The sequence below is a fragment of the Asterias amurensis genome, chromosome 20, assembly GCF_032118995.1.
Source record: "Asterias amurensis chromosome 20, ASM3211899v1".
NCBI classification, from domain to species: domain Eukaryota; kingdom Metazoa; phylum Echinodermata; class Asteroidea; order Forcipulatida; family Asteriidae; genus Asterias; species Asterias amurensis.
The window spans coordinates 357,922-375,123 of NC_092667.1; the positions used below are offsets into that span (position 1 = coordinate 357,922).

Consider the following 17,202-nt stretch of genomic DNA (forward strand, 5'->3'; position numbering starts at 1 on the left):
GTATGCGCTAATTCTCCAATCAGATTTGCAGAATGAAGTGGTGAATGAAGTGATGATTATAATATCACTACCTGCATCTTGTGTATTATATGTCACGCGGTATTATTATGTGGAGCTATGTTTTGAAGTACGAGACCTATTCCCAATAGCAATATGTAATGAATTAAAAGATGCTGTGGCACAAAAAGGTTGGCGATCAGACCAGACTGGGGCAAACCCCTTCCTTTTCGCTTAGTGCACTGGGTTCTTTTTAACCAGCAACACATGAGACTAGCGGCTTAACATCCCATCCGAAGGACGCAGCAATATTGGCCAGGTGTCTTGCTTAAAGTCACTGGACACCTTTGGTATTTGTCAAAGACCACTATTGACACTTTGTGTATCCCAACATATGCAACAAATCTGTGAACATTTGGACTCGATTGGTCATCGAAGTTGCAAGAGTATAATGAAAGAAGAAACACCCTTGGTGCACAAACTTGTGTGCCAATTGAAAGGCTTCAGGCCTGAAGTCTTTTAATATAAAAGTGAGAAATTACCTCTTTCTCAAAAACTAAGTTACTTCAGAGGGAGCCGTTTGTTACAAAGTTTTATACTATCAACAGCTCTCCAATGCTTGTTACCAGGTTAGTTTTTATGCTCACAATTATTTTGAGTAATTACCAATTGTGTCTAGTGCCATGACTCAAACCCACATTCTGCTGATCAGACACTCCAAGCTCAAGTCTGGTGTTCTTACTATCCACACAGCCCTTTTGCGAACACCACAAGGTGTTATTTTAGTAACACCAAAGAATTGTACAGTAATCTTCTTTTTAAATTTCATAGGTTTTATTGTAACAAAAAAGTAGTACAATAAATATTAATAATATTCAGTTAAACAAAACAATATTACAGAACACTTGCATAAACATTTTGGCATCAATGTTTTGTTGACTTGTCGTTCATTATTCCTTTAAATACTTACATGGAAAAGCTTATGATTGCAGTTTTAAATAAATGCATAAAATTTGGAACATAAAAGCGCAAATCAGATATCCTTATTTCGATTGCAAAGCACACCTTCATTAATTTGTCTTCATTTCTTTACACATGAGTTTTCACTTGTTTAACTTGCTTTGTAATAAATAAGTATGATTATTAGTATGTCAGACGCTTGTTTGGATCACAGCTCATTTCCAAACAGTGACTGATGCCATTTTCGTGTTCTTCACAATCGGCAGTTTTTATACCCCAGCGGAGTGTGTAAGGCAAAAACAGAAACATGTCAAATACTTGTTCTCACCATCAGCAATTACAGCAGGTAACATTTGTGGTTAAAACAAGGGCACATTTCTGACAACGATTATCAAGAACTTTCCTTTGTTCTCACATATTGGGCTAGTGAAAGCAAAGCAAGTATGTGCTCATTCAGTCCATACACCTGAATCCATTTGTGTAAACATCCAGATAAAATTACAGGCACATACATCTTATCTCCATTGTACAGTGTATACATGTACATTGTACATGTACACTAACTTGAGTACAAGTCCCTACATCAGTGTACATCATGCACCTAAATGTATCTACTGTAGCATATGTAAAAAAAAACAAAAAAAAACTTGAACTACATGTAACTGCTAGTGTGAAAGAAGCAATTGACCAAAGCTGTAATAACCATTACAATAGACGATGTGACCTATGTTTACATTCAAACCACCCTCTGTTGACAAACACTATATACGTCATGTTTCGCCGGGCACTGAGTTGCGTAGTCATAGTAAGATTGCGTACACTTTCTAGCTGGCTGCCAAAACACAAAGGTTTTGCCCGTCGGTATGCGCGCGAATCATGTTATGGTTTTTGTGTGACGTCAGAGGTCACATCACTTTGCAAAATAGTTAAGAAAACTACATGTACATACGTACACATGAAGCGGCCACATTCCTAGTGAAACAGAGACTTCCTTAAGGCTTCAGTTTAATCGGGAGTTGTATGTGATTGCCACCTCTCTCTGCCCACAAATGGAAGTAACAGTAAAACATGCACAGGTGCATCATGACACTTAGCTCTGCCCATAAGTATCAAACTGATAAATATTTTTTTTTTCAGAATTACCCAATCTCAGATAAATATTAATTTCGTTAAAAAAGTAAAATGGGAGAGTCTTGAAAAAGTGGTGGTCCCTGTATAATCTTGAGAACTGGAAGATTTGGAAAACTCTTTATAAAGAATGCTGTTTATGGCAAAGATCATTGTATACAAGCACTGTGTGACCCTTGACCTACCAACCATTTAAAAAGGGATTTCCCATCAAGTTTTATTTACTTGAACTGAATGCATGAAGCTAATTAAATACTTAAATACTACAAAACGAAACATAACAATACAAAAAGTAAATCATCCACCCCCATGCTAATAGTATGGTAGCAAAGTATTCTATATTTTAGTATATGCAGTTATTACTTAGTTAAGATTCACTTGATGGTGGGTAACTATGGACACATTTTAGACTGAAAAAGTTCAGAAAAATACACATTACATACACTATGTACATCATTGACATGCATTGGACAAATTTAAATACATATTTGGATTGAACATAAAATGCAAATACCATGATGTGTCTGTCCTATGCCAACTCTGGCCAGAAAACTAACCACTGACCAGAAAGCCAACAATGGACAGAAAGCCAACAATGGCCAGAAAGCCAACAACAATTCCGAAATCCTCATTTATTTGTTTAGAAGTTGGTAGATACATGAACATGCTGCCCATGCTGCCCATTCTCCCTTCGTAATGTACATTCTTATCTATAACTGAATACCTAACAAAATTCATGTATTTTGTATGTGTTTTATACATGTATAAAACTTCTTTTGTACTACATGGATGTAGTACATGGATGTAGTACAAAAGAAGTTATTTCTCTTGGTTAAATAGCAACGTTTGATTTTAACTTTTAAATAAAAAAGGAAGAGTTTCAGAGGAACAGAAGCTTTGCATGGAATGGAGTTTAGCACTTTTTGCATCACTATTTAACAAAATGTAACTTTTTACAGACTAAAGTGATACAAATGTATTATCCGTTTCTTGAAAAAGTGAAACTAACGTATTAACTCAACATGATTAAAATAAAAGGAGTCATAAGTTGTCACCAAATGAATTTGTTTTTGTTGTTAACCTGCATATAAATGCAGATTACAATGAACATTTTGTTGATGAAAATTGGCCAGAACAGTAAAACTGTACCACATCCACACAACCAAAACAATTATATAATTTTATATTTTGATCACAACACTGGACATATTTCTTAACTTTTAAGTTTTGACCCAAACTTCGCTGATGTAAAACCAGACTTTCGCTTGAACATTATGAGTACAGAAAAATGTCAAGTTTTGTGGTCAAAAGATAATGTGTAAATTTAAATATGTATTTAAAGTAATAAATATTTGTTTAAATACAGTCAGACATGTACATTAGCATTTAAATTAATTCCATCTAAAAAAAGGAAATTAATTAAAAATTTATTTAATTATAGTATATTAGCCTACTTTTATGCTTGTAAAAGAGATTACAATATTAAGTTTACAGCCCATGTGCATACCAGAAAATGTATTATCTTGAAACCATTGTTTTTTTCCTATTAGTGTATCGTTTGGCTACACAACAACCAATAATATACACTTCAAATGTACCAAATGAATAAATACATATAGAGTAAACATGTTATCTGCAAGCATAGGTTGGTTGACTAAAATGGGGATGAACACTGTTGACTTAAATACCTGTAGCTTCAAAGGCTGCCTGGATACCTCGATTATAGGCATATAGGATACTGAAAACTACTACTGGTCGTATCAATTACTAGCATAGAGCCATTCAGTGATGGGATGTTCTTCATCTATGATCAATTGTCAACCTGCCTATTATGGCAATGTGAAGGAGAATTCCATCATGGGTCACATGTGGGTAGATCAATGGTCTTGGTTTAAACTCATGGTGAAGGATTGAGAACTACCATTTTGAAGTTTTCTGATATGCTATTATGTAGATTTCAGTGTAGTTGTACTTCTGCATCTTCTAGATGTAGCATCATCTTGAGTTGTATACGAACATGGAAGCAGACGTCTAACTGGTTGGATTGCTTGATTTGCTCTTATTTGAAGGTAAGTGTAAGTACATCAACTGCTGTCAAATCAGATCTGAAGACTGCGCTCTTTGCCAACGCTCTGTTCATCATGACATCAACATCCAAACATCAAATATGGTGATCCGCTCTACAGGTGGATTCATACACAATGTCGACTGCCAAGAACGTTTTATTTCATAATGCAGAACTATATAGGTCAGTGTTGTAGGACCACAATGTACCGTTGTATTGGCCTTGAACTTGATGCTGGTCAGCTGGTGTATGCATTTACTAGGCTCTTGATGTTGGGTTGACTGAGTGTATAGCACTCTGATGACAGTAGAAGAACTCCTTCTTGGGTTGATCTTTCTTGACTTGATTTGTCTTGTAGTTAAGAGTGATGATCTCTTGGTACCAGCCCATCTCCTTCATTTCAGGCATTAAAACGTCCTCAAAGTTAAATAAGCTGACCATATTACATACACTGTACATACTTCATGATGGCCCATCATACTAAGAATAAGTCAAACAGTGAAACTGTACCCTGGCTGTGGAGGCACACACCAACAGGCTATCATGACTAATATATAGCAATTTACAACAAAAGGTGGTGTAGGGATATTAATAAGAACTATTTGAAGAACATTATTCAAACATTGGTTCTATTTTTCAGACACCATCTGTGTTGTAGACAGACTTGCTCAATCTACAGTACATGTAGCACTGCCTGTGGCTACAATGTAGATAAAGAGAACTTGTTTCAAGTGTGATGGGCACATACATGTATACTGTATGTACAATGTTTACACTTGGTACAATTGACTTTATTTTCAGTCAAACACCCCTACACTAACTCAGACTTTGTAAAAATATGAACAGGCGATGATATACACATGTATGTAGTCTCAATGCACACCAACATGTACATGTAATATGTATCATGTAGCATGTATGTTGGCAAGTCCCTTCCATGCACCTATTGGAAATGCATTTGTAATTTTAAGAATGTATGCACACTATTTGACATTTCACTAAAACTCATGACATGTTTAAAAACATGTAAAGTTTCCAAAGTCCATTACTTGTAAAAGAGGTAAACTTTTTTGCAATGACAAATAAATTCATGCAGCTGCAACAGGCAATAAGGATTTGTGAAAAGAGCAAATGAGTTTGGACTTAATGTACCAACACATCAGCTACATGTACTACTTAATACATCAAGTCAAATACATGTACCGGTTCTACTGTACATTGTATGATACATGAAGTCACATACACATACATGTGATACATGAAGTCACATACATGTAGGGGCCTACTCATAGAGTTATATATATAAGAACTAGAGGGTGTACTGGCCTATACGCGGCCCAGCATGCGTGCATGCGGCCATTTTCTAAGTTGACAAAACAGCATCGCACAGTGCGTGTTTGTGTGGCCATTTTGTAAGTTGACAAAACAGCATCGCATAGCGTTCAATAAACACAAACTCCAACGTGTCCATATTCAACGCGCGAATAGAATGGCGCGCGTGTCTCCTTGCGGTCCCGTTGCGTTTGTGCAATCATCATCACCAGTGCACCCTCTTGTTCTTATGGGTCTATTGAAGTCACATACATGTACATGAAAGTTAACAATACTTACTTTTGACTGATGAGCATGAAAACAACCACATGGAAACAAGATTTTCTTTTATGAGGGGATGATAATTGTCTCCAAAGTCCTCAAGTTTCTTAATGACTTTGACATTTTTCATAGCTGTGATGTATTGTTTTTTTCAAACATGTCTAGAATTATGCTAAGCCAAACGCTGTGCCAGTTGCAATTATTTCAAATCACTTCAAGTATTTGTTCCAGAATGGAGTGAATCAATGACTTCTAAATCTCTGAAAATCTTTTGGATCTTCTGTAATTGTCTTTTAAAACTTCAACTAGTTGTAGATATTTTGGCTTATGAGAAAGTGCATTCAAACATGTTTTGCCAACACGTTTCTGCTCTCTGTTTAGAAACCTATATGTACTGTACATTTCGCTGTGCTGTACATTGTTTACATGTGCATGTAAATTTGTTTATTCAGCGTGAAGTTAAAAAATAAAATAAAAAATCAATAAAACATCAAACAATCAAAAATCCCTTTCAGATAAAAGGAGAGAAACAAGTTATGAAAACACTCAGGACAACAATTAGACAAGACATAAACACACTTAATGCAGAATTTTGATCCAATAAAAAAACATCCCCCAACAAAATTGTGAATGAAGAAATTAATAACCCGCACATGTACAAATTCCAAATCAAATAACAAACAAGTGATAAATTACTTTCTTTCTCTCGCTGTATTTCGGTTTTTATGATATGATTAATAAAAAATGGAAAACAGTGTCTGCGTTTTTAATCCAAAGAAATATTTCCATCAGAAAGGTTGTCACATTCTTCAATATTGATTTGAACCATGATCCCTTAAAACTGAAAGCATGTTACCTTTCTATGGTGGCCACTTTTACAATGGAAATTTGTTTTGATTATTGGTGAGGATTAAACTATATAACAGCCTGGTTTTGCCTTTTTTCATTGACACTTTTAGTAAATATGTTTATAGTACAGAACTAGAAAACTTGAAAATTCCACCCCTATTTACATGTACAATGTATGAACATGTTAGAATGTGATGTTTATGACTGGAAACAAAGACTACACACACAATCTGTATACTCACTCAGTTCGTAACTGTTCCTGCTGTGTTGGATGCCACTCCATCCCCATAACATTGCCATAAGAAGTTCAGTCTACAAATCACCATCGATGCTCTGGATCACATTCACCAAACTGTCTTTCTCTCCAACCACTTTAGAAGTTGTTGACATCGTTCATGTCCGTTTAAATAATTAACTTCACAGCAGCAGGTTTAGGACAGCTGCTTATTGTTATTGGTGATGACATCATACAGGCGATGTGATTGGTTGAGTAGCCATTGGGTGCTTCTAAGCAGTCTGCCTATTGGCTACTCTAGAAGACACTCTTGTTTTGAGCCGTCTGCCCATTGGTTACAATCTTGATGACATCATCCTTATCTTAATATCCATGGCTCGTTGTAATGTCACATTGGCCACTCATTGCACAACAGTACTATCCAATTAACTACAAGGCTGGTGGGTCCTAACCATGCTTGAACATTCACAACTACGAAAAGGAATCTCAAAACAGACCAATTTTATCCAAATCACAATAGATGTCAAAAGTTTCCTTTATAGACAAATCATGCAATCAAATTAACAACACAATTCCCCGACAATAAGGCGGTTTACTTCTGTAGCTACTTAATTATGACATGCCCAGGGATATACTCCACCTGTGAGTGAAACCCAGACCTACAGTGTATGGGCTGTAACAGCGCAATGCTATGGATCCTCAACAATGACCAATAAGTTTGTCCTCCTCATGCTAAACCCTTGACACCTATGCACTGTGACATGGACACTAGGTGTCAGCCAGTAATAACAACCAAAAGCATAGCAAGTAAACAAAAAAGGGAAACAAATCATTCTGGATCAAAACTTAACTATATGACAGTACTCCATTTTTTGTACATGACATTTGAGACCAAGCTTGCCTTCAACAGGTTACTGAGATGACCAATATCTTGAATAGGTATCAAGACCTCTTATAAACGAACCAAAACAAATCTACCGAAACTGACCCCAAAACACAGTCAATATTTCCTTATGATGACCTCTTATAAACAAACCAAACAAATGTACCGAAACTGACCCAAAACACAGTCAATATTTCCTTATCATGACCTCTTATAACGAACCAAAACAAATCTACCGAAACTGACCCAAAACACAGTCAATATTTCCTTAGATGCAAGAAAAACATAAAATTTCTACACCCTGTACACAAAATAAAAAATGCACTTTAGAATTTATGAAAATATATGGAGCAATCTTCTTCGTGCGATTTTAAATTGCTGTATACATGTAAGTACATCTGGCACACTAAAATCTGCTGGTACAAAAACTTCATCACAAGACATTTGAATTAACTACTTAAACATGTTAAAGACAATGGATGCAGTTATCCCTTTAACCAAGATACTGCAGGAGATCATTTCTTGACTGAACTATTTTGGAAAAACACAGACACCAAGAATCTTCAGGACAACGTACTGACTGCAAGACATCTTCCAAAGTAGACAACTAACCACGTGGTCCTGAGGCAAATCAATCACTTGAATACCATAACCCCCTGAGACAACAGCTGACTGCATCATGTTGTGGATCAACAGGTAGTGTGAACACCTGCCACTAAAACACCAGGAAATCATCAACTATCAACAATCCAGATGGACTATTTAATAACCAGAAAAATCAGTGATTGACCAGTTGAGTTGACAAATCTAGACTTTTTTGTCATGAAAAAAGTAAAACAAAAATAAAAAATGGCTTGAAAAAATTGTCCAGCCAATGAAACTAAAAGCTCTTCTTAATGTTAATGAGGATCTTTGTGATGATCATTGCAAGATAGTCTTCAGATAGTCCTCAATGTTGACCTTCAACTCACGACACTTCAATACAAGTTTACGGATATTATCCGGCTGTCTGTCATTCACCACCTCCAGAAGGAAAAACTATGGACAACAAAAGGGAGACAAAAATAGAAAGACAGATGTTGTAAATGATATTTAATATTGGTATTGTTTTTATAATGCAGCATTAAAACTGTGAGGTATTTTAGTATGAGTACATGTATACCTACTTATCAGGTCTAAAAATAACCCACATCAATTGCTATGGTGCCCTGTGTATTTGCTGTGGTGCCCTGTGATGCCCTGTGCGAGGTTCTTGTACAAATTAACATTTGCCTCACGAAGGTGCCCCTTGAAGTTCAAGGCTGTATATTGGTATATTGTTGAAGCCAAAATTATTTAATATAATTGTGAAGAATTTCCTAACCTTACATAACAAATTCTAGCAAACAAATTCCCTCATGCTGTAATTTAAGTAAACCATCAGCTGAAAAATTGCCATCAAACTTGAATTAGTTTGTGTGAGAATTGTTGTACTTGCACTGGTCAGGTGCACTATGTTAATTCAACACCATATGACAAAACCATAAACATTTCATCAAATCAGGTTGACACATTAACAAATACATGTACAATGGTGTAGGACTTGTCAAGTAATTTTATGAGTGCTTTCTCATTTTGATTGCTGCAATCAGTAAAAGTAACAATAAGTTGGCTCTGCAAGTGCTATCCTCTGATTAGGAGAGTATTAAACCTGGGCGACTAGTGCGACTAGTGTCTAAGTCGTGACTATTGATTGCTTAGTTGAGTCGCGACTATCGTTTTTTTTTTAACTACTCGGTTAATAATGTCGCCACGAATACTTTTAAAAAAAGGTCACGAATTCCTGCTTGGTGAACCAAATTTAATGACCATTAATGAAAACATGATTTACTTACAAAAACAATCACAAGCCTTCAATCTGTTTAGCGTGAGTTATATTATATTGCATCTGTGACAAACAATATGCTGCAATGCATCTTGGGAATTAATTATTAGTATTGGCTCGTGTCGGAGTTGCGACTATTCCATGCACAACTAGTCAAATAGTAAATGTCACTCGTCGCCCAGGCTTAGACAGTACTGGATAAAATAGTATGAATGGAACTGTAATGAAGGTTATAATCAGTGAGCTTTCATACTGAAACTAAGCCATTTGTTCGTTAAAAAAGACATCTTGAATTTTTCTTTAAAAAGAAATATTCAATTGTTTTGGAACCATACATCAGTGAGATAATTGTACATACTACATGTACGTCGATTTGTTGTAATATTTTTTGTTCTTAAGCCTTGTGGTACCTTGATTGCATCAGAACGTTATATTATTATGATTATTAATATTATTATATTTCAAAAGTCAACCAGTCACAATGATTGATATACTTCAATCTTTCATTCAAGATTTCCTTGAGATTATAGTAAAAAATTGTACAAAAAAACCCCTGAAAACCCAGTCACAATACAAGTAATGTGTGAAAGAACAGAAAAAGTATTACATCTTTCCAGAGGTTTGCTGCAAGAGGAACTGCGTCTAGTGCTTGCTGGTACAATCTCTTTGCCTAAATCATATGGATAGAAAAAAACCCAAATTGGGCCAGGCCCAGACTGTGGCAAAACTTTAACAGATTAAAATAACGGGGTTACACCCGGTTCAGAAGGGCGCTCCAGAGTTGCGCCGAACCAAGTAGACTAGGAGCGACTCTGGGTCGACTCAATTACATTTGGGTTTCAGACAGGCGAACTTAACATAACATTAACATTACATGTACATAGGTTTGGCTCAGGACAAGATCGACGTCTGAAACCAACTAAGACGCTCCAGAGTCATTCCGAACGACTGCAACAGTCAATCTTTCGACTTCTAGTAAGTCCAGTCAACTGTTTCAGACATCAAACTTTTTCTACACTTATTTCAATAATTTGGTTCGGCGCGACTCTGGAAGTCATTCTTAAACGGGTATTAGTAAGTTAATAATACTTAGAAAGTACAACTTTTGTCTCTTGAAAATTTCCAAAGTCGCATGCAGTTATAGAACTTACACTCATCATGTTTTAGCTAAAATAGTTGTTCAGTTACACAAAATAGTAAGAAGGGTTCGCTTCATTTGTTGAACCAAATACTTGCAAACAATCAATGTAGTACATGTAAACAAAAAACATGCTGGAAATACATGTATACTGTGTGTTGTATTATGTGAGAATTCTACCAATACATGTATTTTGGGCTCTGACACAAGTAACAGGCATGCAACTGTAACTTCACCAAAAAAGAGGAAATTCAGAAATTTCAATTATTTTGTAAAGCATTTTTAAATTTTGAATGGTAAATATGAGAAAGAAAAAAAAGAAGATGAAATCAGCTTATCAGAGGAAAAGTTGCATGCCTGAAGTAAACTAACAGGATACTTTTAACATTAGAATAATCCTACCCCACAAGCTTTTCTTAGTTATAATGGTACCCCACAGAGAATTTCTTCAGAAGAAGGAATAATATAACAATTGAAGTACCCCACATACCAGATCCAGGAGGGTTATTAATTTAATATTAACTTGTGGAACAGAGAACAAAACAGACAAGGGAAAACAAAGGATCTCCATTTGGGAAATCTAAAGACTTGGGTGTACATGTACATGTACTACAAGGAATTGAGTGCACAAAGTCTATTAGAGACTAAATAAGAACAAATACGGCTCCACAGGGAAGAAGACAAATAGAATGGGTAATTTTAAACGCTCTGCTAGTTTAAGTAAAACACTAAAAAACTGATAGAGTTTAACAAAGAGCTTAAAGGATTTGGGTACTTTTTGTAACACGAAACACAAAGTCTAAAGATTTACATTAAACTAACACAGTTTGAAGATGTAGAAGGCTTCCCTAAAAATATTACTTGCTGACACCTGGCTGAGGTGCAGTAGTTTTTAAGGAATGAGTAAAACAATGTCACATGGTAAAGACGAACATTACTTTCATGACTTGGTTTACTCATTTCTCAAAAACTACAGCACCTCAGCAAGTAATATTTCAGGGGAAGCTTTCTACCATCATTATCTTCAAACTGTGTACATTGTATATGTAAATCTGTGGACATTGTGTTTTGTGTCCTACAAAAAGTACCCAAACCCTTTAAAAGATATCTTTACATGTACAGGTATGCATTCCACGCTTGTGTCGTCAACAGCGTGCATGAACACAGCCTTATGGATTCGGTTTGTGGGCTCCTGCTATTGTTTTACTATCTTCAAGCCTGTTTGAATAGTCGATTCTGGTTGGTTGATCCGTAGCAACAAGGAGTTTTATTTAAACTTATATCGCACAGCATTTATCACACCCTGTGTATTGTGTGGTTTACATGAAACTCCGCGTTCGGCGCTTTTAAGCTATATGCAAATGTACAGCTTATAAAAAGGTTAATGTCAATTTAAAAATGTGTTTGCATCAAATGCTGACTGTCACATGCTTTGATGAAAGTTTGCTTGAAGATAAATACATTATCACATGCAAGCTCATGGAATACAACAAAAAATAGCGCGTCTGCATCCCATATCCAACTCGGCCTTCAGCCTCATTGTATAAGGGGCGCAGAAGCGCTATGTTTTTCCATATTCCACCTGCGTTTGTGTGATAACTTACAATGTCCAGGTTGACCCCACATGGGCACTATTGTAAACTCAAAGTGAATTGAAAATCACTTAATTATTATATTAAATATTAAGATTAAAATCCTGTAACTTACCTCAGTTAGTTTTCCTTGGTGAAGACTCAATGCTATTATTCTGCATAAGGGTAAATATATTTCACAAAATAATGTACAGCCATATCATTCTTAATAAATGTGTTTCAAACTGACTCGGACAAAGAATTACTTTCTCTCACTGAGTTTAGACCTTTCTTGTTACAAACAGGTTCAACAACTTTCTTGTTCTGAAAAGTGAACTCTTTTATGTTAAAGGCAGTGGACACTATTGGGTATTTCTTAAAATAGTTACTAGCATAAAACCTTACTTGGTAACGAGTAATTGGGAGAGGTTGATGTTATAAAACACTGTGAGAAACAGCTCCCTCTGAAGTGACAGTTTTAAAGAAAGAAGTAGTTTTTCACAAATTGATTTTGGGACCTCAAAAAGTCTCAAAATCAAGCATCTGAAAGCACACAACTTTGTGTGACAAGGTTCTTTTTTCTTTCATTACTATCTCGCAACTTCGACCACCAATTGAGCTCAAATTTTCACAGGTTTGTTATTTTATGCATATGTGGAGATACACCAAGTGAGAAGACTGGTCTTTGACAATTAGGCCTACCAATAGTGTCCAGTGTCTTTAATCAAGTAGAAATGTCCCAAATCCCATAAGCAAACTTATCATAATGTCACATGCCAATGGCTGCATATAAAACTAGCTTTGTGTGATCTTTTATCATACATTGTACATGCATGTATCCAGTACAGGTGCATTAGCACCTCATGCATCAAAACCTCTACAGACAAATTCAATACTTTTCCAACAAACTTTTTGTAATCTGCAGTATGCCATGGGAATAGAATAACTTTGGAAATTAACATGGGTAAACTTGGGTATTTGGAGAGAAAATTCCACCTTGGATTGTGTTTTGTTTTAGACTGTCTTTATAGTCATCTGGCCATCTTAACAAGCTAACATCTAAGCAATGAAATATAAGAACAAGTACACATTGACACATCAATTTCTCAAAATGCATTTCTAAAAAATATATAGACATCTTGAAATAAAAATCGCAAACGTTTGCAAACAGCTTCCCATTGGACTTATTTTATGATGATGTCAAGCGTTCTTCACGAGTTAGCGGGGAATTTTGGCTTGTGCACGTGTGTACTCCAATTTACTAGGCATCCTATGCTTACACAACTAGCGCAGAAATTTGGCGCTTGCAAGTAAGCAGAACCATGAAATTGGGCCCAGGGCTGGAACCAACTCTATGGTGCATCAAGAGTACGTAAAGCAGTTGAAATTCTGACAGTGTGTAGAGCATCTTTCAAGTCATGTGTCAGCAAGGATTCTTAGCAAGTTTTGTCTATTGACCCAATTCACCTGACGTCATATAGAATAATCTTGGATGCGCCATATCGGTGGGCAATGTCTCTGTGCGTTATTAAGTGAATAGTGCGAAGGGCGTATTTTTAGACGACGCGGCGTTTACACGTAAACATAACTGCCAACCAAAATGGTAAGGGTACGACAGTCACCGTGTGTGATGTGCGTGCAAAGGGGTCAATATGTACTGTTGATCCAGCTAGTTTGCTTATATCAAAGAAGAATGACATTTGTGACTGATTCTGAACCTAACTGCTCAAGCCGAAAGATTTATTGCTTATACAAAATGAGCATGATACCTGTCACAGATTGTATGTGTGACATTTGGCCATCATGGTAAGCATTCTTCAGTTGTTCTTAGCTTTTTTGTTCGAGAGCAGCTCTATGAAATTGGGCCCAGTATGGTAACCAAGAGGTTTCATAATCCAATACCGCTTTCATAAAGTTTGTTTGATCGCTAAAACTTGAAAGAATTAAAAGGTACATTACACTTTCCAGAAGGGTAGACACTCGGGATATTTGCTCAGGATGTCCACAGCAATGCGTTTTACTCGATGAATACATCCCCTATCAGAAAGTGACTTGCTCCCATGACAACAAGCCCTGTAAATAACAACATGTAAACACGTCACTCTCATGAGAACCGGGCGCATTTTTTTTAACGGACGATAAGTCTGATCTACAATTATATGAGTGATTACAAAGGTCAACTTACATTTTCTGGTTTAACGTTTAAGACGAAAGATCAGTGGAATATAAATGTGAACCCCCACCCTACCCCAAATTTTATATTAAATTCACACTGAACTCGGAGACATATTTTGAAGTGAAAAATCCAGAAATACAGAAAAATACAAAACATTCTCATGCATGTTAACTGTTTCTTGTGGCTTTGAGAGTACAGATGATAATAAATATGCAAGGATTAGAAAGACTTAACCCAGAACAAAACTTACAATTGTTTGTGTATTGTGAATACTGCATTCTGACTATCGTCTTTGAGAGTAGAGTTGTTTAGTAAGTTACACGTGCCTTAAATGTTAATTGATAATAATTGGTTTTTGTTCACTCAACCATTCAGCATATTATTTTTATGTGTAAATTTTTATGACAATTGTCAATAGATGGATTGTACAAAGCGTCATGGACCGCCACATTTGATGATGGACCGCCATATTTGATGATTAACAATGGAAGTGCTTGGGTGTAAGCGCTGCGCACAACTCCCAGCGTGCACATTTCATCACTGATGGTGGCCAATGACTTCATGTACAATCTATCTCATAAAGAATAAGAAAATACTAATGACCTCCATGTCCTTTACTGCGAGTACTGCGACTTACATTTAATTTGATTACTATGTTTACATTTGGACTCCCTAAATGGTGAACAGGGTGTCATGCAATGTGCAAATATGCCCTAATTCTTAGAATACATAAATTCTCCTAACACTCTATCTTCAAAAAACTGAGTTTTACATTTGAATTTTTCTACAATTTTGTCAGTTATTTTTCCATAAGACACCCCCCAAAACAAGAAGTTTACCTGAAAGCAAGATACACATTGTGTGGCATACGATCAATGTATGTCTCATACATATCCAGCTGTTGTCCATCTTCAAGACATCTGATGTACAGTTCAACAACTCCATTATGGAAAGAGTAATCCTGCCAAGTCTTCCTTCTAGATTGTGGAAGAGGAAACTCAGTTGCCATGGATACCAGACAGCGATTAACAAGCCCTGTGAATGTCTTAAATGCTTTGTGCTTATCAAGGCTGCTAGCAAGTCGGGATTTTTTGAAGAGAAGGTACCTGCAATAAAAATATTAGGTGAATTGTAAACAACCTTTGAAAGTGTATTAATTTTGGTTTTACCCGTATACGTCGATTTGTGTTAGCACTTAATACACGAGCTCTGTGAACAAAAATCACAATCACACGACCTTTGCAAATCTAGAGCAGTGTCTTACCAACTAGACCACTGAGATTGCCTGCAGCTAGAGGCAGTCCGAATCCCATACATGTATTTTAGCAGCAGGTAAATATAATAGATTTAATAGATGGAAATTTGGGGATTAAGGAATATTCAAAGGGAGCCATTACTCACAATGTTTTGTACCATCAACAGCTCTCCGTTGCTCGTTACTAAGTAAATATTTATGATAACAATTATTTTGAGTAATTGCTAATAGTGTCCAGTGCTTCACAATCATATCATGGCTACCCACTATCTTGGTCATGACTTACTTATCATTGACATGATGATTATGCATTGTCTATTGTCGGCAACATCGACTTCAAAATTCTCCTTCCTGGTGCTTCAGTCTCTCCAGGGCACGGCACCAACATACATCCAGAGCCTACTACATCACTGACACCAAACTTCTTCACATTCCAAGAACACGCCACTCATGGGAAGCCCGATCCTTCTCACACTCTGGCCCATCACTACGGAACGAACTCCCCCCAAATCTCTGACAAGTCACTACTTATAGCAGCTTCAAAACCCATTAGAAAACTTATTTTTGTGCTTAACTACATATGTAACTCATTGTCAACTTGCTTTTGCATCTCTCCTGTGCCAGGAGTGTCTTTTAGACAGACATGGCACATTATAAATGGCCACTATTATTATTATTATTATATCATGACTACTTACTCTATCCACAGGTTCTGAGCATCACAAGTCCGACTCAGATGGGTCTATTTATAGGGGGTCAGAGGTTTCATGACTACTTACTCTATCCACAGCTTCTGAGCATCACTAGTCTGACTCAGATGGGTCTATTTATAGGGGGTCAGAGGTTTCATGACTACTTACTCTATCCACAGCTTCTGAGCATCACAAGTCCGACTCAGATGGGTCTATTTATAGGGGGTCAGAGGTTTCATGACTACTTACTCTATCCACAGTTTCTGAGCATCACAAGTCCGACTCAGATGGGTCTATTTATAGGGGGTCAGAGGTTTCATGACTACTTACTCTATCCACAGCTTCTGAGCATCACTAGTCTGACTCAGATGGGTCTATTTATAGGGGGTCAGAGGTTTCATGACTACTTACTCTATCCACAGCTTCTGAGCATCACAAGTCCGACTCAGATGGGTCTATTTATAGGGGGTCAGAGGTTTCATGACTACTTACTCTATCCACAGCTTCTGAGCATCACTAGTCTGACTCAGATGGGTCTATTTATAGGGGGTCAGAGGTTTCATGACTACTTACTCTATCCACAGCTTCTGAGCATCACAAGTCTGACTCAGATGGGTCTACTTATAGGGGGTCAGAGGTTTCATGACTACTTACTCTATCCACAGGTTCTGAGCATCACAAGTCCGACTCAGATGGGTCTATTTATAGGGGGTCAGAGGTTTCATGACTACTTACTCTATCCACAGCTTCTGAGCATCACTAGTCTGACTCAGATGGGTCTATTTATAGGGGGTCA

At 36.6% G+C, this 17,202-nt stretch overlaps 1 protein-coding gene across 1 annotated transcript in view; it reads right to left on the reverse strand.

Annotated features, from left to right (window-relative positions):
* Positions 1–8,288: 8,288 nt before the first annotated feature.
* LOC139952112 (zinc finger C3H1 domain-containing protein-like) overlaps positions 8,289–17,202 on the reverse strand; it is a 44,033-nt gene continuing 35,119 nt past the window's right edge. The window contains exons 26-29 of the mRNA XM_071951069.1: positions 15,299–15,565; positions 14,243–14,356; positions 12,420–12,459; positions 8,289–8,748 (exon numbers count right to left, since the gene is read on the reverse strand). Coding sequence (XP_071807170.1) covers positions 8,632–8,748; positions 12,420–12,459; positions 14,243–14,356; positions 15,299–15,565 — 538 coding nt within the window. The 3' untranslated portion in view covers positions 8,289–8,631. The remainder of the gene's footprint in view (positions 8,749–12,419; positions 12,460–14,242; positions 14,357–15,298; positions 15,566–17,202) is intronic.